The following is a 24,645-nucleotide window of genomic DNA, read 5'->3' as shown; positions in this document are numbered from 1 at the left end:
ACGCTCAACCTTCGAACGCCCTACCCGGAGGTCGGGAAAAGAGCAAGTTCCCTCTTCTCCAGATGGCCTGTCCCAGGGACGCTTCGCGGTCCGTTGCTGGACTTAGCGGCGTTCTGGGCAGGGGGGGGATGCCTGCTTCCGAGGTGCTCAACGCGCTCGCTTCGCCAGAGGCGTGTGCGGGGGTGGTGCAGCTCTCGTAGCTTGCACCTTCGGTGAGGAGCAGGCATGAATGGCACGGCGGACGGAGCGGGCTTACGGACCGCCGATAAGACATCACTCATCAGATTGCTCTCTCACCGCCTCGAATTCCTGGGTGAATTCACAGACGGTGTCGCTGAACATTCCAGCTTGGGATATGGGTAAGTCAAGAAAGCGGACTTTGTCGACTTCGCGCATATCAGCCGGGGGTGGCGCTCCTGGATCACTAGTGTGGACATCGTCCTCCCCAACGCACACGCAGCGGACTCGGTAGTCCGAAGAGCTTAGTCGGTGGCGGTGCGAAGCTCATAAGCCTGGGTTGGACCCACCCTCGTGCAGCTCGGCCAGCACCTGCGCTTGGTAGCGCTGGTAGGTGGCTATCGCATGCAAGGCAGAAGCAGGCTGGCCCGCAACCTTGTAAGCTCTAGCTCCGAGGGAGGCAGATAACTTACAGGCTTTGGATGGGAGACGAGGCAGACCCCGCCAAGAAGAGGCGCCGCGCGGACTGACCGCCATCGCGCACTTAACCTGAGGAATCGCCACATACCCCCTGGCTGTTCCACCATCAAGAGTGGTGAGGGTGGAGGGACACGCAGCATGAGCAGAAAAAAGTGCCCTTCAAGACAGCGTGAGCCTACTGTGCACCTCCGGGAAGAAGGGAACGCCCCTCTATTCGGGAACCAGCCCTCTAGCCCGGGAAAGCACGGCTAACATGTCCGTTTCAGAATCCGTATGACATCGCTCACCTGCCTAGAGGGGGGGAGCGGGTCTGGATCATCATCAGACAATGAAAGCCCACCCTCCGATGCCGCGGTGGACATCTGGTCTCCGGTGTCAGAGCGTAAGGGCTACCATCTGTTAGACGGAAAGCTATCCCTGCCCGAAGCTTGGATGGAGCGCTTAGAGGAGCGGGAGGTCCGCGGGCCCGTGGGCGACGGATATTCTCTCGCTGAAATCCTCAGATCTGCAAAGGCTAGCCACGATCTTTACTGCGCAACAGTCATGGCATCGCAATGATGACATGAATTGCCCGCGAGCAGCGCATTAACATGCTGGACCCCCAGACATGCAACGCAGTGCCCGTGCCCATCATCCGAAGACAGGAAACCACCGCATCCAGAAACGCACAGTCGGAGCGCCGTCCTGAAAAGGACGTGCTGCACGACTGTGTTGCTCTTTCTGTGAAGTTTGCAACTTTATACGCACCGCTCTGGAGGACCGGACCCAAAGAACGCCAGGCAAGGGAGAAACCCAGCTCGACCGTCTGCCGCTGCGTGTACACACTCTGGACTGGGAGAATGCTCTCGTTCGCTCAGAATCGCTGGATCACAGCAGGAGCAACCCTCATTGACTCGATCAGAAAGTCTCTGAAGCGAAAAGGATGGTGTTTGCTCGCTCCAGGTGTGCTTATATGCTAGAAAAATTGTCAATGAGTCCCACCTGTGCAAGCTTACGCTGCCAAATCATTGCATTCATTGGCCCGTTTAATACTCTTTCAGACAAGCGGCTTCTGAACCGAATCCTCCCATACGTGGATGTTCCCATGATCAAATTCATTGTATAGCACTGAAGTTCCCCAACCGAAGAGGAACCCTCATTCCCCGAGTAGGGGGACGCAAACGCTAAATACAGCTATATAGGAGCTGTTGGAGACACAGTTGATGGAGACTTTGTTGTGGCAGAGACGGCTAGGAAATTTGAATAAAAAATACACTTTTATTATATCCATATACCTTATTTTTGTTATGTAAACAGACACATTTTGCAAACAGAAATTCTGCTTTGCATTAAAACACACAAAAAATATTTTAGAATAAAATCACAAACGCAACAGTATTCAGACAACTGTTCATATATATTAATTACTTGTAGGTTCTACTGTTAGACACTCAGTTGTAGAAGAGCTTGTACTGACAAAGGGTGCTGAAATATGTTGACGTATTTAAAAAATAGAAACAATTTTGAACAAAATCACAGACAAGATATTTAACAAAATCAATAGACATTTAATTGCGATGTTTAAATACGAGTAGAGCGCAAACAAAATATGTTATCAGGACAGTCAGAATAAAAACACAGTAAAATTGCAACACCTCTAATTAAGATGGACCTATAATGATCATTTTCCATTTTAAAATGTTCACACAATCATCTAAATGAAGTTTCATAAACTAATTTCGAGAGGAGCACGTGATATGATTGACTGCAGCCGGCCACTCATCTAAGCTCATTAGCTAGCCAGTCGGAACGATCCAAACCCACTATAAATAACCTAGCTAAGATGTACACCCCTATCTTCCTTTTCCGAAGAAACACAGAAGGACGGACACAGCTCCTCTTCAAATCCTCAAATCTTCATCTACCATCGCCTGCGACATTAACTTCAACCTACTACAAATCAACAACGACAGCAACAACAAAACTCAAGAAATTCAACGGACACGCCATCATCAACTAAACTACAACATTATGGAAAGAGACGATACACCCGCTCCCCTAGGAACACCAGCAAAAGGACAACAAGCCCCAACCGGAAACCAAACAAACACCGAAGCTCCCATAAGAGGCAGAAGACCCATCCGCTCTACAGTTTCAAGGACCCATCGCCGTACACAGTCTCCATCCCCCATAACCCCAAACCGCAACTTACCTTCTCCAGCTTCATCATACGCATCTGCAAGATCCTCATCCCTCATCTCAAATAAAATGACAGTCGCCGAACTCCGTCAGACCATTACAAACGCCGGTATATCCATCCCCAACCGCTGCAACAAAGCTGAACTATTGAAGCTCTACGAAAACATCCCTTCACCAACTCCTCCCCCTCAGGACAGCAGACCAACTCGATCCCGGCACACCCCCTATCCTCAACCTACTTCTGCACAGCAAGCAACTAACCACCCCGGACCACCCAAGAAAGCAACCAGGAAAACAAATAAAAAGCTACCTCAAGCTACCGGACAGTCTGCACCCGTTACCATTACCTTTCAAAACACAGACAATCCACAGGAAAATCACGCCACTCCAGGACTTCCCACTCCCCTCCTCTGGCCTCCAGCTCCACTTTCCAGCGGAAACTCCATTCCTGCTCTTCCAGACATTTCTCCCTCTCTCAACCCTCCTCATTCTATTCTCCCTTCTAACCTTCCCCATTCTTCAACTCAGTTTTTTCCCACTCAAACTTTTCCTACGATCCATAACGTCGTTCCTCTTCCTACTAATTTCCCCTCTTCTACTACCTCCTTTTTCCCCTCTACATCCCTCCACCAAGCACCCACTGTCATTACTAACCCTCCCCAACAGTCTACTCTTCGTACTAACATCTCTTCCGCACGGCCCCCCTTCACTCTAAGCACCGACACACCCCTTCCCATTCCGCAAAATGCTCCAGTCCTGGAACCACCCCTGATCTCCAATGCCATCAGAAACCTCATCTTATCAGGTGCCGACATAGACCTTTCAACACTCCTTTCACCCATAGCACCTCCCTCGGCAGAACGACAGGTGGATTGCGGCGAATTCACTATTACCCTTAAACCACCAGTTAGTTCACAAACTCGCACACTCTCCATTGCCGAATTTCACGTAGCCTTCGCACGATACACAGAAACCATCTGCTCAGTTTTTCCCCATAGGAGGCGCTCTCCTATGGGGGAACACATTTCTACACATATCATAAATTATTCTCAGCTAAATGCGCAATTCGCGTCACTCAGTGGAATCAGTGTACTTATTGGGGGGCTTTGGACACTGATCTCCACAACAGAGTATTCTTAGGATGTCGCAATCTATCCTGCGCGGTCTGCTGCTCTAACCTTCACCCGACCACTTCCTGTCCCTTCGTAATTCCCTCCGCCGATAAAGAACTACAAACCCCAAAATCCACCAGCTACGAACCTCGCCCTTCTACTTCCGCTATCCCCTCTCTACTTCCTCCTCCCTCCTCTCAAAACCCTCCTTCTCAAATCTGTCAAAGCTTTAATATCGCTAGATGCTTTCGCCACCCGTGCAAATTCCTGCACACTTGTAGTTACTGCGGCGGCGCACACGCCCGTGTCGTCTGCCAAGTACTCAAAGCAAATAAAAAACATAGAAATTACTTGTCGACTCCTGTTGATATTTCTAATCTGTATTCTGAATTATGCTTGCACCCTGATCCTAATTTTTCTGAATTTCTCATTTCAGGTCTGTCTAATGGATTCCACCCTGGTGTTTCGACCCTTCCTTCCTATAACCTCGCATGTCCTAATCTTCAATCCGCTAACGCCGAACCAGATGTGGTGGAGCATCTAATCAAGAAAGAGATCGATAATAAATTTATGATCGGTCCCTTTCTTGCCCCCCCGTTTAGCACCTATCGGATTAGTCCAATCGGCGTAGCAACCAGAAAATTTTCTGAGAAAAAACGACTAATAATCGACCTGTCTTCTCCTCATAATTCTGCTTTTTCAAGCATTAACAGCTTAATTTCACCCGATGAATTCTCATTGAACTACCATGACATAGACCAAGCAATTTCTCTAATTAAACTCGTCGGCCGTAATGCTTGGCTCTCTAAAGTTGACATTACGTCAGCTTTTAAAATTATGCCGTTACACCCTGATTTCTGGCACCTCTTTGGCATCAATTGGAAATTCCAATTTTATTTCTCAGTCCGTCTTACGTTCGGCTGCAGAAGCAGCCCCAAAATTTTCGACATGCTTTCAGAAGCTATATGTTGGATTCTCGCTAATAATTACGGAATCCCGCACGTAGTCCACCTCCTTGATGATTTCCTCATCATCTCTCCCCCCCATACCCCACCTGCTCAACACCTAGCGACTACTAAAGCAGTTTTCGCTAGGCTGGGTATCCCCCTTGCAGAAGAAAAAACCGCTGGACCCAGCACTCGCTTAGAATTTCTAGGCATTAATTTGGACTCCCAAAAATTTGAAGCTTCGCTGCCCAAAGAGAAAATTGATCGAATCATTTCTCTATCTTCCATATTTTTGGAGAAACATGAATGTTCTAAATGCGAACAGCTATCAATATTAGGACATCTCAATTTCGCCATGCGTATTATTCCTCAGGGACGCCCGTTTATCACTCACCTCCTACAACTCGCAGCTTCCGTCCACAGCTTAGACGATAACATAACGTTATCCGACCCCTGCCGCAATGAACTCAGCCTGTGGATTTCCTTCCTTAAGTGCTGGAACGGCTGCTCATTCCTGTATAGCGATCTAATTGCATCCCCCGTAGACATCCAGCTATACACGGACGCAGCTCCCTCGGTAGGATTCGGTGGTTTCTATCAAGGCCGCTGGTTCGCCTCTGATTGGCCCTCTCAAATGCTGGAAACTCCTCTACCTCAATATTCGTCTGCTTTATTCGAATTATACCCCATAGTAGCCGCTGCCTTATTATGGGGAGACGAATGGTCTGCCTCTAGCATTCTCATTCACTGTGACAACGAAGCCGTTGTGCACTGCATTAACAGAGGGCGCTCTCACTCTCCCGCTTTAATGCCGCTTCTCCGTCGCCTTATTTGGACCGCAGCCAAAAAACAATTTATCATAACTGCTATACATGTGCCCGGTTTTCATAACCAAATTGCTGACGCTCTTTCTCGCTTTCTTTTCCAGAGATTCAGACAACTAGCGCCGGAGGCAGAGCAGCACCCGACTCCCATCCCTCCTTATTCAGAGATGATATTCCAATAAATCATCCAATGCATGAGCTGCACCAAACATCCATATCCCTCATTCTGCAGGCAGTGGCTCCAAGGACCTTACAAGCATATCTCACTGCATGGAAAACATTCAAACACTTTCATTTCACATACAACACCATATTCCCAGATTTCTCCCTGCTTACAATAAGCTCATTTATTACACACCTTCATTCTCATAAAAACATGCAGGCAAACTCCATTAAGAGCTATTTAAGTGGCATTCAGTTTTTTCACAAATTCATGTACGGCTCCATTTCTGAATCCATTGCCAACTCTCAAGTCAGCCTTCTTATTAAAGGCATACAGAAAGCACACCCCCCCACCCCAGATGCCAGATTGCCCATCACACATAACATACTCTCCAAATGCATTTCCACGCTCAGGAAAGGCTACACATCTTTTCATACAGACCGCACACTAGATGCAATGTTTATTCTTGCCTTTTTCGGATTTCTCAGATGTTCTGAATTTACAGTAACATCAAAATTTGATCCTTCTATCCACCCTACTATAGCTGATCTGACCCTGATCGATGAGGAGACAATTTCTTTCCTCATCAAACAAAGCAAAACAGATCAATCAAGAAAAGGACATTGCATCTACATATTTAACATTCCTATTCCGCCCGTCACCCTCCAGTAGAAGTCTTCATCTGTCCCGACTCCTACTGGAGTTGGCTAAAATAGCTCACCCAACCCCGAGCTGTGACACGAGCACGAGTCACTGACCCTCCCCCGGCCCTAGACCTTTATTTTTCTTTATTCTTATTTATTTTTCACATTTATCTTTTATTTTTAAATTTATTTATATATCTATATATCTATATGCACCCACGCATATAAATATATACTTATATATAGTGCTGTCACCTTCAAGCTCAAACACTCGCAAGAGTTGCTCCAGAGCATTCGACCCCCGCATGGGTCATCGCCCAACCGCCACTCACCCTTCAGCTGGGGCCTCCACCCGCCCTCCATCATTCCCGTCCCTAGCTGGAGATGGCACTTGCAGCTCTATCTCCCGCTGGAGAGCCCAAAAGAGCTAGACTTCCGCTGGAGTCAAGTAAAATCGCCCCCCCAAGGCCTTAGTTTTCCCCATTATATATATATATATATATATATATCTATATATCACATATACATATATATTTATATATAGTGCTGTCACCCTTAAGCTCTAACTCTAGCAAGAGTTGCTCCCGAGCATTCGACCCCCGCAGGGGTCATCGCCCAACCGCCACTCACCCTTCAGCTGGGGCCTCCACCCGCCCTCCATCGTTCCCGTCCCTAGCTGGAGATGGCACTTGCAGCTCTATCTCCCGCTGGAGAGCCCAAAAGAGCTAGACTCCCGCTGGAGTCAAGTAAAATCGCCCCCCCAAGGCCTTAGTTTTCCAAATCAAATTGCTGACGCTCTTTCTCGCTTTCTTTTCCAGAGATTCAGACAACTAGCGCCGGAGGCAGAGCAGCACCCGACTCCCATCCCTCCTTATTCAGAGATGATATTCCAATAAATCATCCAATGCATGAGCTGCACCAAACATCCATATCCCTCATTCTGCAGGCAGTGGCTCCAAGGACCTTACAAGCATATCTCACTGCATGGAAAACATTCAAACACTTTCATTTCACATACAACACCATATTCCCAGATTTCTCCCTGCTTACAATAAGCTCATTTATTACACACCTTCATTCTCATAAAAACATGCAGGCAAACTCCATTAAGAGCTATTTAAGTGGCATTCAGTTTTTTCACAAATTCATGTACGGCTCCATTTCTGAATCCATTGCCAACTCTCAAGTCAGCCTTCTTATTAAAGGCATACAGAAAGCACGCCCCCCCACCCCAGATGCCAGATTGCCCATCACACATAACATACTCTCCAAATGCATTTCCACGCTCAGGAAAGGCTACACATCTTTTCATACAGACCGCACACTAGATGCAATGTTTATTCTTGCCTTTTTCGGATTTCTCAGATGTTCTGAATTTACAGTAACATCAAAATTTGATCCTTCTATCCACCCTACTATAGCTGATCTGACCCTGATCGATGAGGAGACAATTTCTTTCCTCATCAAACAAAGCAAAACAGATCAATCAAGAAAAGGACATTGCATCTACATATTTAACATTCCCTCCTCCACAAGCCCCTTCCAAACACTCCTAGCTTATATACACTATAGGAAATCACTAAGCAACAGTCCCTTAGCCCCCTGTTCATAGACGACACACACAACCCAGTGACACGCTTTTGGTTCCAAAAACACCTCAAAGCTACCCTGCACCATTCAGGCTTCCCACCAGAATCATACTCCAGCCATTCATTCAGAATCGGAGCCGCCACCACAGCCGCACACAAAGGGTTAACGCAACAACACATACAAACACTTGGAAGATGGTCTTCCGACGCCTTTAAATCTTACATTAGGCTGAGCCACAGCCATCTTAAGGAAGCCCAGAGGACCCTCACTAGCAGAAATGCCAATCCCAGCGGCCAAGGGCACAGGCATAATCCAGGGACAAGTCAAGACCCAGCCATGCCAGCTCCCCAGGGGCGGAAGAGCTACCCAACTATGTAAAGGAGCGGGCACGACCCAGCCTCCTAACGGTTTCCCTTCTTCCAGCTTGAGTTGCACTCAGCTTCTCTACCTAGCCACTCACCTTACTACAGCAGACGTTCCTCCTGCCCAAGCCCCCTTCTGCCACTCCGCCCCCCCAGGACGCTGCCACAGAAGTCTCCACTGCCCCCACCCCATTTTAGGACTTCTGTAGGACCCCGCCCCTTGGCTCTAAACTCGTACAACGTTACACAGAGCTTCGATTCCGGCAGGAATCATATTAGCCTTGCCCCAGCCCTAGCTTTTATATATTATATATCATTTCTTATAATGATATATAATATAGCCTTATTTTATTTATTTTCTCTGTTCGATTTGTTTTATATAAATGCATATTCATATGCACCCACGCATATAAATATAAATTTATATATAGTGCCGCCACCCTCATGCTCAGTTCCCGCTGGAACACTCCCAGAGCACCTATTCCGCCCGTCACCCTCCAGTAGAAGTCTTCATCTGTCCCGACTCCTACTGGAGTTGGCTAAAATAGCTCACCCAACCCCGAGCTGTGACACGAGCACGAGTCACTGACCCTCCCCGGCCCTAGACCTTTATTTTTCTTTATTCTTATTTATTTTTCACATTTATCTTTTATTTTTAAATTTATTTATATATCTATATATCTATATGCACCCACGCATATAAATATATACTTATATATAGTGCTGTCACCTTCAAGCTCAAACACTCGCAAGAGTTGCTCCAGAGCATTCGACCCCCGCATGGGTCATCGCCCAACCGCCACTCACCCTTCAGCTGGGGCCTCCACCCGCCCTCCATCATTCCCGTCCCTAGCTGGAGATGGCACTTGCAGCTCTATCTCCCGCTGGAGAGCCCAAAAGAGCTAGACTTCCGCTGGAGTCAAGTAAAATCGCCCCCCCAAGGCCTTAGTTTTCCCCATTATATATATATATATATATCTATATATCACATATACATATATATTTATATATAGTGCTGTCACCCTTAAGCTCTAACTCTAGCAAGAGTTGCTCCCGAGCATTCGACCCCCGCAGGGGTCATCGCCCAACCGCCACTCACCCTTCAGCTGGGGCCTCCACCCGCCCTCCATCGTTCCCGTCCCTAGCTGGAGATGGCACTTGCAGCTCTATCTCCCGCTGGAGAGCCCAAAAGAGCTAGACTCCCGCTGGAGTCAAGTAAAATCGCCCCCCCAAGGCCTTAGTTTTCCCCATTATATATATATATATATCTATATATCACATATACATATATATTTATATATAGTGCTGTCACCTCACAGCTCTATCTCCGCAAGGAGTGTTCCTCGAGCAATTACTCCTTAGGAGCCCCTGACCCCCCCGCAGCCCCAGTAAACCCCTCATCCAGCTGGAGTCCTCACTTTTCACTCCTCATCATTTGACTCCAACTGGATCCCTGTCCACCCCACAGCTCTGACCCCTGCAGGGGTTTCCCTAAGTCTCTAATCCAGCTGGAGTATTCATAGCCCACGCCAACTCGGCACGGGCTCCCGCAAGAGCCCGTATCACCCTTGGCTCCCATCGGAGCCCCTTCACTTTCAACCACTATATCCAGCAGCCGGATATAGCATTTCAAGCCTTTCGGGGAGTTTCTTCGAATACACGGCTGCTGTCCCGAGTCTCATGCATCCGGGGAGCTCTCGAGAACACCTGACCTCGTACTCCCCTCACATGCTTTATGGACCTGGCGGGAGCCCTGGGCTCAACTATCTCCGAGCTCAGGGTTCTCTCCCGGGACAGCATGCCAAACCTGCTAACTTGCTAACAAGTTGTCAAACAGTATCTAAGTGTGAACTCTTGAAATGAAGTTTCATAAACTAATTTCGAGAGGAGCACGTGATATGATTGACTGCAGCCGGCCACTCATCTAAGCTCATTAGCTAGCCAATCGGAACAATCCAAACCCACTATAAATAACCTAGCTAAGATGTACACCCCTATCTTCGTTTTCCGAAGAAACCCCCCATCCACCCCTTCTTCTCCTTTCCTCTTTTGCCGAGGGGAGCTCTCGAGAACACCTGACCTCGTATTCCCCTCACATGCTTTATGGACCTGGCGGGAGCCCTGGGCTCAACTATCTCCGAGCTCAGGGTTCTCTCCCGGGACAGCATGCCAAACCTGCTAACTTGCTAACAAGTTGTCAAACAGTATCTAAGTGTGAACTCTTGAAATTCCTTTTTAAACTCACTTGAAGGAGCTGATGTTGGAGACACAGTTGAAGGAGAGTTTGTTGTGGCAGAGGCTGCTGGGACATTTCGATAATAGTAAGTTGCAGATTTCAACACTACAGTATTCAGACAACTGTAAATAATACTTACTTGTAGGTTCAACTGTTTGAGACTCAGTTGTAGGAAGGCTTGAACTGGCAAGGGGTGCTGAAATATTTACATGTATTAAAAACAGAAGCAATATTACACAAAATCACAGAAATTGTATGTAATAATATGTGCTTACATTGTTTTGAGGATCCATATATTAGTCCTACGACAGCATGGGTGAAGGTTAATTGTGTGTAAGCCTTCTCTCGCACAGCTGTAAACAGATCATTAGAGTTTATTAAACTTTCATTTCATGAATCCAATTTGTGACCCTTATTCTTATCTGACTCCAATTTATAATAATTTATATTTAGATTCATCCAGTTTAAGCTGATCACATTATTGTTAGTGATTTGGTATAATTTAGGGGAACTAACTTAATCATTTCTTTTCATTTAATGGTTCCTCGTTTACCCAAAGTTGCTTAGAGTCAGTATGCTGGCCAGTTACATCTGCTCATGGACACAACCTCACCAGTTTTGGTTCTTAGATAGTCATAATAACTGTAAACCAACTTCCTTTAAGTAATATTAGGCTGCCCCTTGCTTGCTCACATAAATACATTTTGATTTAGCCACTAGATTATATCATACTAAGTCAGTGACTGTCAGAAATTAACAGGTCTCTAGTGCTATGCCTATGCTCCATCCATTGAGCCTGAATGTATTAACAAATCCTGGTCATAGGCTGCGGAAACATCAGCCTAAACCATCTTCTAGTTACAGTGTTTTAAGGAGATTGTAGAATTAAACAAAAATTATACACTTATTAGGCAAAGTTTTTTCATGCCAATTCACATGATTAAACAAAATAAGCCAATTCAGAAATGTTCAACATCAATTGTTGAAAAGACTTGATGCAGAGCTCAGAGACTCACACACTGCAATGAGGTATCCTGGCTATTCGCTGTGTGGTGTGCTTCTCTCCGAGATGGACCCTGGACATGCCAGATTGGTGTGATGCTATACTTTTTCAGCTAAGGCTGTCCCCTTTGCATTGAGGACCTGATGTTACGATAATCCCCATTTTGAGGACGCGGGGATGACTGTGCGCTGGGAAAGCATCACCTCAACATCCAGTTCCCAGAGGCACGAGACGTTGGATGATTAAATCAATCCTGTCCACCTCTCATTCCCTCTTGAAAATCTATCTGTAGCCAAGGTGTGCTCGATTCACTCAACTCAGTCAATCTCTTTCAGATTGAGCCAATTTTCCTCACGTCTTCTGGATAACACCAATATATGAGGAAATTTGATTTGGCCTTTCTCTCCAATACAGAGATATGTGCAATTTTCTTACTCTGCACAGTTGAGTTCTTCATTTGGCAAACCCTACAGAGTTCCTCCGAGGCCCCCAGCACCTGACTCTAAGGAATTGCTAATGAGCTAAGGAATTGGGTGCTTGTCCCATTACATTGTTCGCATGCCTGCTCGGTAAACCAGCGTTTTGGGTTTAGGTGCCTGCTTTGCACGATCCCCACTCTGGCGATCCCATATGCTTCACATTGCCACGTTATAATCCCCCCCCTTTCCAGGCATACTCCCCCTTCTCAGGTTTATTCCATATGTCTCCCTGCCACCAGGTCTCCCCATTTAGGCCGCAGGTGGCCTTCGCATTTGAGTCTTCCCCATTGGGGATTGGCATGCTTTCCCAAAGCATTTTAAAATTCCTAGAATTTTACTAGGTGTATTATTTACAACTCTCCAAAAAATATAGAAAAGGCTTTAAGTGCTTCACAGGCAAGTAAGGTAAGTTAGGGCCAAGGGACATGTTGGAAGGATGCGTCTCTGGGGATGATGGTGCACTCACGCTGGAGCCTGGCAAATCTATCACTAGCGTCGTGACAAGGTTCAATCACTGTGGCATTTTCCACACATTTCCCCATAGTGGAAATTTTCCACATAGCATAGAAGTTCTCCTCCCACTGTAGTACAACAGTTTCTACATAACCCTCGTTCTCCGAGTGGGGGGACGCAAATGCTATAGTCCTTCGCCACAGTAATTGTGCCATAGCTGACAGCTGTAGTTCGGCATTCTTATTTACAACTGATTGTGATTACTGCCAGCTGTGTGCGCTGGCGCTGTCAAATTCATTATGCATTTCATTGGCCCATTTTATTTATTTTCAGATAATTGGCTTTCTAGTGAAATCTTCATAGCGGAAGTTTTCCTCAAAGCATTTCCATTTCCCTCCTCAGGGAACAAAGGTTATGTAGTAAACTTTTTGTTTCCACCACAACAGCATGTAGACCACTGTACATAATTATTACTTACTTGTAGATTCAACTGTTTGAGACTCCGTTGTAGAAAGGCTTGAACTCGCAGGGGGTGCTGGAATATTTACATATATTAAAAACAGAAACAATATTGCACAAAATCACAAAAAAGTATATTATTATATGTGCATACATTGTTCTTTACACAAGATTCTTTATCCATGTTTATAAGTCCTTTGACATACATGCTCATTGTGTATGAGAGGCATGAGCTGTTTTTGAATTTTTTCATACATTTAAAATGCATTTTAGTATGTAAGATTTGAAAAATAATGACTTATTCGTGAAAATGACCATACACATATTGAATTCTTAGATTTTAAATGTTCACACAGTAATCCATAAATTAAAAAAACTCACTTAATGGAGCTGGAGACAAAGTTGATAAAGAGTTTGTTGTGGCAGACCCTGCTGGGACATTTTGATGAGTTACAGTTTCCACTACAACAGTATTCAGACAACTGTACATATTCATTACTTACTTGTAGGTTCTGCTGTTTGAAACTCAGTTGTGGAAGAGCTTGTACTGGCAGGAAATACTGTAAAAAAAAATAAAAATCTAGAAATAGTTTTCTGACAACTTTGAATATAAGGGACTGATGTGGCAGACTCAGTGTAAGGAGAGTTTGGCAAAATAAGTAAAAAGTACTAACAAAAATATGTCTTCTCAGTCTTAATACAAATACAGTAAAATTCCAAATTTGCATTAAGAGTAAAAAGGTCTAACTTTAATGAAATAGTGTTCAGACAACTGTACATATATCTTACTTACTTGTAGGTTTAACTGTTTAAGACTCAGTTGCAGTGGTGTAAAGTAACTCGTTACAAATACTCAAATTCTTGTAATTGAGTAGTTTTTCTCAGGAATTGTAATTTGGTAAGTAGTTTTAAAAATGTGTACTTTTACTTTCCCTTGAGTACATTTTTAGTGCAGTAATCAATACTTTTACTCCACTACTTTTCTTCAACCTGGAGTTACTACTTTATTTTTTCTTTTCTATGGAGATTAGGAAAATCTGTCCTGTGATTCCTGTCCAATCAAATCTCACATAGAAAGTATATTCCCTCATAATAAACTACCTTGAAATAGGGTTATCGAAAGAAATATAAATGCAATTCAAATATATATATATATATATATATATATATATATATATATATATATATATATATATATATATATATATGTTTACTTTAAACTTATTTTAAATATATATTTATATTGTTCAATTATGTTTAAAATATTGTTTTTGTCAAATAATTTTGTGGCTAAAAAGTATTGGTTCAGGCACCGTTTTGGCACCGGTATTGTTTTAAAAGTACCGATTTAGCACTGGTATTGAAACAGCCCCAAACGATACCCAACCCTACATCAAAACATGAGCGCTTTATAATTGCAGCTAAATATTTGGAAGCATTAAAAGTGTACAAGATGTCCAAAATCTTTACATGCATTGACCCAGAGACTGTTAAGATGCATGTCACTGATGAGAAGATAACAGGTGTTTGCTGTATGATCGAAATGGCCTTAAACACCCAGCAAACACAAGATGTCAACATGACGTCAGAATGAAGTTGTACCCCAGTGTCAAGGGGGAGTTGCATTTTATTTTTCCATGATATCATGGAAGTGTCAGCATTTGATGCCAAAATGATTCAGTTGTAAAAAATCTTGTTCGGGCAGGGGGTACTAAACAATTTGGATGTATTAAAAATAGAAACATTTTGCACAAAATCACAGAATTTATATTTAAAATTGAATGGACATCTAATGATAATATTTAAAAATGATATGGTATAAAAATATATGACATGATCATGACATATCATATCATGACAATCCTAATACAAATACAGTAAAATTCCAACACCTCTAATAAAGGTGGACCTTTACTAAGATTTTCCAATTAAAATGTTCACACAATAATCCATGAATTAAAAAACTCACTTGATGTTGGATTCTGACGTTGGATTTCTGATGTTGGAAATGCAGTTGATGGAGAGTTTGTTGTGATGGAGGCTGCTGGGATATTTTGATGAAAAAAATGTAAAATGAAATTGCACCACAGTTTCCACCACAACAGCATTCAGTCAACAGTACATATACTGTATATTACTTGTAGGTTCTGCTGTTTGAGACTCAGCTGTAGAAGCACTCATATTGGCAGAAGAGGCTGAAATATTTAATGCATTAAAAATGTGTTAAACTGCAAGAAACAGTGCTCAGACAACATGTAAATACATAATACTTACATGTAGGTTCAATAGTTTGAGGCTCAGTTGGAGAAGAGCTTGCATTGGCAGGTGGTGCTGAAATATTTACATGTATTAAAACAGAAACAATGTTGCACAAAATCACCGAAATTGTATTTAAAAAAAAAAAAACAGATATATTTTTTTTTTTAAAGTAGTGTCATTACAAAAATCTTAATATAAAGACAGTAGAATTCCAACACCTCTACTTAAGCTAAAAATATACTTAGAATTTCCCCATTGATACATTCACAATAGCCAATGAATTACAAAAAAAAATAAATACTTGAAGCTAATGCTGGAAACTCAGTTGATGGAGTGTCTGTTGTGGCAGAAGCTGCTTACATTTTAATGGGAAAAAATTCATGAAACTTACCTCGTGTTGACATGTAAGAAAATATTTTTGCATACAGTGAAAATCAGCATTACAAGAACAGTTGCAGTTTCTAAAATAACCATATAAAACACAACAGTATTTAGACAACTGTACATCTATATTACTTACTTGTAGGTCCTGCTCTTTGAGACTCAGTTGTTGGAGTGTTTGTACCAACAGGAGATGCTGAAATATTAACATGTATTAAAAAATAGAAACTTAATATTAAGTGGTGCTAAAAACACTTTTGCATGCCTTAAAATGTAGTACTACAAATGTTGTAATAGAATATGATACAAAAGGTTGACTAATAAAGCATTTTGACAATTATACATTGACCACCCTTGATAATTTTTTGAGTTTACAAGCCATAGCCTGCTGGCCTGTTAAATGAGCAATTTCATTTGGATTTGTTTTATACCCTAGGGAAAAAGCAACATTTCAGTTCTGACAGAACATTTATTTAATCAACAGATACAATGCAATTTAAGTCATAACAAAAACAGACATGTGCAAAAATAATAACATCAATCTTTTGTACAGCCACTTTTTGCTAAAATAATAGCCTGTCGACACTTCTCAAAGATAAATCCCTGAATTCTTGCTGAAGGCATTTGAATTTTGTTCTCTTTTTAAATATTTTCCAAAAGATGTTTAACAGAGCAAATAAATTTTCACAGTAGATATGATAATTTTTTTTCTTCTTGAGAAAGTCCGATTGTTTTATTTTGGCTGGAATAAAAGTAGTTTTTAAAATTTAACACCTTTTTAAGGTCAAAATGATTAGCCCATCAGTCTATTTTTTTAGATAGTGTTTTTAGTGAAATTGTATGTAATAATATGTGCATACATTGTTTTGAGGATCCATTTATTCGTCCTGTGACAGCATGGGTGAAGGTTAAATGCGTGTAAGCCTTCTCTTGCACAGCTGTAAACAGATCATAAGAATTTATTAAACTTTCATTTGATGAATCCAATTTTAACCCTTATTCTTATCTGACTCCAGTTTATAGTAATTCAAATTTAGATTGATTCAATTTAAGCTGATCACCTTAAGGTTTGTGATTTGGTATAATTTAGATTAATTAACCTAATCATTTCTTTTTAGTTAATGGTTCATCGTTTACCCAAAGTTGCATGCTTAGAGTCAGTATGCTTTCCAGTTCCCTCTGCTCACGGACACAACTTCACCAGCTCTGGTTCTTAGATGTGAATATAACTGTAAACCAATTTCCTTTAAGTAATATTAGGCCGCCCCATGCTTGCTCACATAAATACATTTTGATTTAGCCACTAGATTATATCATACTAAGCCAGTGACTGTCAGAAATCAACAGGGGCCTCATGTGTCAATGCTGCATACACACAAAAACTTTACGTCAGGTTTCACGCTCACGTTTGGATTTACTAACGATGAAATTAATGCGAGAATGTGCATTGGTCCACAGCAAATTCATGTCTGGCATACGTGCATCTCTTGTTTGTGTTTGTTTTATTTCCATTGGCGACTCCTAGAGGCAATTGTGTTTAATTGCACACTATAAAGTATCTTTGAGCTGTGCAATGGCAGCTGTATGAGACGGGATCATCTGCATGTCTAGCAGGTATATAAGGTTTCCATACAATATAGTTCACAAGCAAAACATTAAAGCGCAATTTGCAGCGATTGCCAGTTTTCCTAATGTAATCGGAGTGATCGACTGCACGCAGATTGCTATAAAGGCGCCATCTAAAGACGCATTTGCATAAGTGAATCAGAAACATTTCCATTCAATAAAAGTGCAAATAAAATGTGATGCTCAAATGCGCTTAACATAATAAACACACTTATTAATGACTCCTATTTGTCTACTTTGTGATGAAGAGTATAGGCAAAGTCTGATATGTAATGGGTAAAAAAAGAAGAATGAGTTCATCAGACGCTGGATTCGAACCGGATTCAGGAATGATAGAGTCAAAACATGTTGTCATGCGCTTTATGAGCTACGCCTCTCTGGCTGCTGAAATCTGCTCAACTATTACTCTATTAGCTCATTCCAACAAGGTGTCCAACAAGACCCCGCTGCGTTACCGCGTCAGCTAAACTCTCCCACTCTATTTTTTTCTTTTGTTATTAATTCCGGAGGACAAACTTGCAAACAACGTTTTTCTCAGGTCTAACTCAGATAGGCACACCTCCAATTCACAATCTGTTCAAAGTTTCTCTTTTTCTTTTGCCATTGCTTCTTTGTTTGGTTTTGCCAAAGTAGAGTCATTAGCATATTCATACGGAGGAGGAGGCTGCAGAAACATCGGCCTAAACAATCTTCTAGTTATAGTGATCTCAGAAGATTTTTAGAGCTAAAAAAATTTTTTTACATTTATTATCAGGCAAAGATTTTCCATGCCAATTCACATAGAAAAAGCAAAAAAAAAAAAAAAAAAAAAAAAAAGCCAATTCACTTTGATTTCCCAAAGACACATTTAAGAGTTAGAGATTAATACCTGACCATGTAGAAGTACAATGCAGCATATAAGTCTTGATGCAGAGCTCAGAGACTCACACACTGCAATGGGGTATCCTGGCTACAGAATCCCACAGACACTTTTGCACCTTTCCCTTAAATACTCAAAATCACAACAAACCATCATAAATTCAAGAAAATAAAAACTTCACAAAGACCCTCTCTTGGTCATGAGTTCATATGAAGACCATTTTCACCTGGTGTGAAGCACAAAGATCAAAGATCTTATAAAAGCCGAAACCCAGATCATCATATACAATTAAAATATTACAATGAAACTAAGACCACTTTACCAATCACAAAGAGACATTTAAAATGATACCAAACATGAAAAGGAATAATTAAAGATTCACAACACACACCATATTGAAAACAGATATTCTGTGTGGAATGTGAGTAAGCTGCTCTAGTGGAGAAGGTAAAGTCGAGGGCAAAGAGGGAAGCTCAGGATGAACGATCAAGACAGTTGAACAACTCTTCTCAGATTAGAAAGTTTATTGTTTTACTGCCTAACAATTCTCGTGGTCTTGCCTCATGAAATTCTATAACAGTTCCTTGGGTCTGATATTATGGAAAGACGTAGCCATCCTTACATTGTTCTTTACACATGGTTTTTAGTCCTCGGCCTACCTGCTTATTGTGTTTACGTGGCATAAGCTGTTGTTGAATTTTTTCATACATTTAAAATGCATTTTTGTTAGGAAGATTTGAGGAATCATGATTTAGTCATAAAATGTCTGTACACATTTCACGCATACATTTTAAATGTTCACACAATAAGTCTGTGTAGGTTTATACAGCACGAATACAACAGGCCTGAGAGAGCATCACGTGAGCTTTACTGGTGCTCCTAATGGCTGCCACTCACGAAAGTTGCTCTTCATTTGCATAAAGATGAAGGATTCTTAACGCTTGTTGCTTTGTCGCTGCGAGTCACTTGTAGTGTGAATGAGATTTAACTATACCACTCAAACCATTTTTTTCCAGTCTCTTTCTTATGGTGGCATCATGAACACTTACCATAACTGGGGCAAATAAGGCCTGTAAGTCTTTGGGTGTTTTTATAGGGTCTTTTGTGACCTCTTGTATAACTTGTTGCTGCAATCTTGGGTTAATTTTGGTCGAATGACCACTCCTTGGAAGGTTTTCTAATATTACATGTTTTTGCTGGGATCAACTGCAGTCCCAAAGCTTTAGAAATGCTGTATAACCTTTCCCAGACACATAGATTTTTATTAATTTCTTTGTTAATAATTGTTTTTGTATTTCTTTGAATCTCGGCATGATGTCTAGCTTTTGAGGATCTTTTGGTGTACTACACTTTGACATGCAGGTACTATTTAAGGGTTTTCTTGATAGCAAACTGGTGTGGCAGTAATAAGGCTTGTGAGTGGCTGGAGAAACTGGCTGGTTAAATGATAGGGGTTACACACAGGGTTACTGTATGTGGTTTTGGATTTTTTTTCCCTTAATAGTAACAACCCACACTTAAAAACTACATTATGTTTTGACTTGTGTTATGTTTGACTAATATGTAAATTTGTTTAATGATAAAAATACAAAATCAGTTTTCCTACCAATTCATGTAAATAGTTTTATCTATCAAATAAAAAATGCTGTCAAGGCAATTCATTTCTCAACTGCTAGAACTGTTAATATGACGACACATGAATTTAACTGTAAACTGTGAGAATGCGTTTTTTATTTTTTATTTATTGTAAATGCAGTCAGACAAACAGCACTGGACTGTTTAGACAAAATATTAACACAATAATTTATAATTGAAAATTCTTTACAAGAAAAGTTATTACACGTGTTATGATATAAACAAACACAACAGTGTTCAGACAACGGTACACGCATATTACTTACTTGCTGGTTCTGCTGTTTGAGACTCAGTTGTAAAAAATCTTGTTCGGGCAGGGGGTACTAAACAATTTGGATGTATTAAAAATAGAAACATTTTGCACAAAATCACAGATTTTATATTTTAAAATGAATGGACATCTAGTGATAATATTTAAAAATTATATGGTATAAAAATATATGTTATCATGACAATCCTAATACAAATACAGTAAAATTCCAACACCTCTAATAAAGGTGGACCTTTACTAAGATTTTCCAATTAAAATGTTCACACAATAATCCATGAATTAAAAAACTCACTTGATGTTGGATTCTGACGTTGGATTTCTGATGTTGGAAATGCAGTTGATGGAGAGTTTGTTGTGATGGAGGCTGCTGGGATATTTTGATGAAAAAAATGTAAAATGAAATTGCACCACAGTTTCCACCACAACAGCATTCAGTCAACAGTACATATACTGTATATTACTTGTAGGTTCTGCTGTTTGAGACTCAGCTGTAGAGGCACTCATATTGGCAGAAGAGGCTGAAATATTTAATGCATTAAAAATGTGTTAAACTGCTAGAAACAGTGCTCAGACAACATGTAAATACATAATACTTACTCTCAGGTTCAATAGTTTGAGGTTCAGTTGTAGAAGAGCTTGCATTGGCAGGTGGTGCTGAAATATATACATGTATTAAAACAAAAACAATGTTGCACAAAATAACAGAAATTGTATTTCAAAAAAGAACAGATATATAAATATTTTTTAAAGTAGTGTCATTACAAAAATCTTAATATAAAGACAGTAGAATTCCAACACCTCTACTTAAGCTAAAAATATACTTAGAATTTCCCCATTGATACATTCACACAATAGCCAATGAATTAAAAAAAAAAAGATACTTGAAGCTAATGCTGGAAACTCAGTTGATGGAGTGTCTGTTGTGGCAGAAGCTGCTTACATTTTGATGGGGAAAAAATTCATGACACTTACCTCGTGTTGACATGTTTAAGAAAATATTTTTGCATACAGTGAAAATCGGCATTACAAGAACAGTTGCAGTTTCTAAAATAACCATATAAAACACAACAGTATTTAGACAACTGTACATCTATATTACTTACTTGTAGGTCCTGCTCTTTGAGACTCAGTTGTTGAAGTGTTTGTACCAACAGGAGATGCTGAAATATTAACATGTATTAAAAAATAGAAACTTAATTTTGAGTGGTGCTAAAAACATTTTTGCATGCCTTAAAATGTAGTACTACAAATGTTGTAATAGAATATGATACAAAAGGTTGACTAATAAAACATTTTAACAATTATACATTGACCACCCTTGATAATTTTTTGAGTTTACAAGCCATAGCCTGCTGGCCTGTTAAATGAGCAATTTCATTTGGATATGTTTTATACACTAGGGAAAAAGCAACATTTCAATTCTGACATAACATTTATTTAAGTCATAACAAAAACAGACATGGGCAAAAATAATAACTTCAATCTTTTGTACAGCCACTTTTTGCTAAAATAATAGCCTGTCGACACTTCTCAAAGATAATACCCCGAAATTCTTGCTGAAGGCATTTGAATTTTGTTCTCTCTTTAAATATTTTCCAAAAGATTTTTAACAGAGCAAATCAATTTTCACAGTAGATATGATAATTTTTTTTTCTTTTTAAGAAAGTCCTATTGTTTTATTTTGGCTGGAATAAAAGCAGTTTTTAATTTTTTCAAAATGATGATAAGGTCAAAATGATTAGCCCCATGAGGCAATTTTTTTTTTTCGATAGTGGGCAGAACAAACCATCAGTATACAATAACTTGCCTAATTACGCTAACCTGCCTAATTAACCCAACTAACTTAGTTAAGTTTTGAAATGTCTTTGCAATATATATATATATATATATATATATATATATATATATATATATATATATATATATATATATATATATATATATATATATATATATATATATATGGCATAATTGGTGTTTGTGTTGCCCGCCTGACGGCATTCTTTTAAAGAGTAAAGAATGTCTTATAACAGGTGTGTTTGACAAGTGTTGGAACAAAACTCTGCAGGGACACCGGCCCTCGAGGATCAAGTTTGCCCATCTCTTATCTAGGAGGAGCTTGAAAAAGTAGCTTTTTTAAACTAAATCAAAATGGCGGACAGGAAGTTTTGCAAAGTACGGAAAATTTAGTATTAATATTCACAAAATTATCCAAGGAACATATCAAGTCCAGTCCCATGACAATGAGGTCAACGTAATCGAAGTTAACAGCAATTTTCTAAACTCCTTTATAATTTATGGCTACAAGGTGGCAATACTTTGAGCACTTTTAGGGTATGGTGTTGGAAGATGCATATAATTTTTTAAGATGATACCTCAATGTGTTTGTAAAAAAATATAGCAATTTTCTACAAAATTCAAAATGGCCAACGCTCACAATGGCGAACATGGGTTAATAGGATATCATTCGACTCAGAATATCACTTGAATATAATGAGACCAAAATTTTGTTTTGGTGAAAATGTTCATAAGATACAAGCAAAAATAGCTGTTTTTCATATCTCCTGACCACTAGGTAGCACTGCAACGAAACTGTGCAGGTTTCAAATTCAGATCATAGTTGTCATAACACACAGCAGGTTTGGTGTGAGTTAAGCATTGCTGAGCTATAACCTTAAATATGATTTTGCATTTTTTTTACAAATTAAATTGGACGTTTTGCGACAACGGTTTAAGTAATCGTCTTGATCTCCATAACTTTTTGCCTGCATGATCTAGTGATGATCTGAGCTAATTCTGGTAAAAAATTGGATGAATCGTCTAGCACAGGGGTTTCCAAACTCGGTCCTGGAGAGCCGTTGTCCTGCTGAGTTTAGCTCCAACTTGCTTCAACACACCTGCCAGGAAGTTAGTAGTATATCTAGTAAAAGCTTAATTAGCTGCATCAGGTGTGTTTGATTATGGTTGGACACCGGGCCTCCAGGACAGAGTTTGGACACCCTTTGTCTAGGCTGAAAAGTACATTTTACAAACTATTAAAAATAGAAACAAACTAAACTTTACATATTTTTTGGACAAGTGGTGGTGCTAGAAAGTTTGAGTTAAAGGTCCAAACTTGCTGTGGTTAATTAGAAGGTTGTCATCTATCAGTGTGTCGAATTTCATAACTTTTGAGCAAACGCCTATATAGGCTGCTATGCAAATTGCGGCGGAAGAAGAAGACTAAGAAGAAGAGGAAGAAGTAAAGAAAAGAAATATAGCAATTAAGGGGCCAAACAGTTGAGCCATAAAGAGCAAATCAGTCCAGAGGCAAAATAAGCAAAGCAGTCCAAAGGCCAACAAGGTTAGTAAGCAGCATCAGAGCAAGTGAAACATTGAGATTTTGAATGAATTTAAAGCATGTTTCACTTAAAATATCAGAAAATCATGAAAACAATTAACTTATTAATAATTTATTAATTTATAACTTTTGGTGGCAGAGTTACAAATGTGATATGTTTAGGTCAGTGTTAGGTGAAACAAAAAACCTAAAGTTTGGTGTCAATATATTTAAGCATTGCAGAGAGACAGCCTCAGATGCAGTTTGGTGTTATAGCAGCACATTTGTCTGAGCCGTAAACAAAAACTGTTTAGTCTATTGATCCAAACTTTACAGCACTTGGTCAACATGGTCTGACTATGGTTTGAGTCACATTTGATGATATTTCGGTAAACAATTTAAGAGTTTATAAAAAAAAGTTTGAATAAAATTGATATCAGGATGTTTAGACAAATATGGCATAAATGGTGTCAATGTTCTTGGCCTGACCCAAGGAATAAGTTGAGTTAAATTTTTATAAGCAAAAATAGCATTTTTTTGTATCTCCTGACACCTAGGGGCCAGTGCGCCAAACACTGCAGATAACCTTAGACCATGGTTGTCATAACACACACCATGTTTGGTGTAAATACACTAAGCATTACGGAAATATTGCCTTAAGTGCATTTTTCCAAGCTTTACGTTAAATTCGTTCGCAAGTTAATCAAAAACAGTTAGTCTAATCAACTTGAATTCCATAACTATTGGTCAGCATGGTCTGTAGATTATGTGAACATTATCATAACAATAGGCACCTTCAGGGCACAATCCCGAAGACGCATACTGACTTTTATAACAATTCGCTAATCCATCCAAAAGACAACGCAATTTTTGATATGCAGCTCACTTGAGACCATGACTGTGATAACCCACACCAAATTTGGTGCGAAAACATTAATGAATTACAGAGATAACACCTTAAGTAAATGAATGCATGCTCTACATTAAATTAGTTTACAAGTTATTGAAAACAATTTGTCTAATCAGCTTGAATTCCATAACTTTTGGTCAGCATGGTCTGTAGATCAGGTGACTCAATTCTGGTGAAAATCGGACCACAACCTAGGACAAGTTCCATTAAATAGGTTTTACCAAAAATTCGAAATAAAAGTGCATTTGAATCGGCTTAAGTCAAGGAAATTTTTAATT

At 40.4% G+C, this 24,645-nt stretch overlaps 1 protein-coding gene across 8 annotated transcripts in view; it reads right to left on the bottom strand.

Annotated features, from left to right (window-relative positions):
* The window catches only part of LOC137490062 (uncharacterized), a 98,988-nt gene that overhangs the window by 51,196 nt on the left and 23,147 nt on the right, over positions 1-24,645 (bottom strand). For 3 of the 8 annotated variants that reach the window (XM_087245184.1, XM_087245186.1, XM_087245183.1), the window contains 15 exons: positions 21,242-21,298; positions 20,736-20,792; positions 20,600-20,656; positions 20,431-20,505; positions 16,608-16,685; positions 15,887-15,943; positions 15,382-15,438; positions 15,246-15,302; positions 15,077-15,151; positions 13,611-13,667; positions 13,489-13,536; positions 13,127-13,183; positions 10,989-11,066; positions 10,853-10,909; positions 10,723-10,776 (listed from right to left, as the gene is read on the bottom strand). In XM_087245184.1, coding sequence (XP_087101310.1) covers positions 10,723-10,776; positions 10,853-10,909; positions 10,989-11,066; positions 13,127-13,183; positions 13,489-13,536; positions 13,611-13,667; positions 15,077-15,151; positions 15,246-15,302; positions 15,382-15,438; positions 15,887-15,943; positions 16,608-16,685; positions 20,431-20,505; positions 20,600-20,656; positions 20,736-20,792; positions 21,242-21,298 — 921 coding nt within the window. Of the gene's footprint in view, positions 1-10,722; positions 10,780-10,852; positions 10,910-10,988; positions 11,067-13,126; positions 13,184-13,488; positions 13,537-13,610; positions 13,668-15,076; positions 15,152-15,245; positions 15,303-15,381; positions 15,439-15,886; positions 15,944-16,607; positions 16,686-20,133; positions 20,191-20,430; positions 20,506-20,599; positions 20,657-20,735; positions 20,793-21,241; positions 21,299-24,645 lie in introns of all 8 variants that reach the window. The other 5 variants (XM_087245179.1, XM_087245185.1, XM_087245178.1 and 2 more) reach the window with 4 other exon arrangements.

This window comes from Danio rerio, chromosome 3 (assembly GCF_052040795.2).
Source record: "Danio rerio strain M-AB ecotype USA chromosome 3, GRCz13ab, whole genome shotgun sequence".
NCBI classification, from domain to species: Eukaryota; Metazoa; Chordata; class Actinopteri; order Cypriniformes; family Danionidae; genus Danio; species Danio rerio.
Note: the sequence above shows the minus strand (reverse complement) of the source record. Positions and strands in the feature narration are given on the sequence as shown.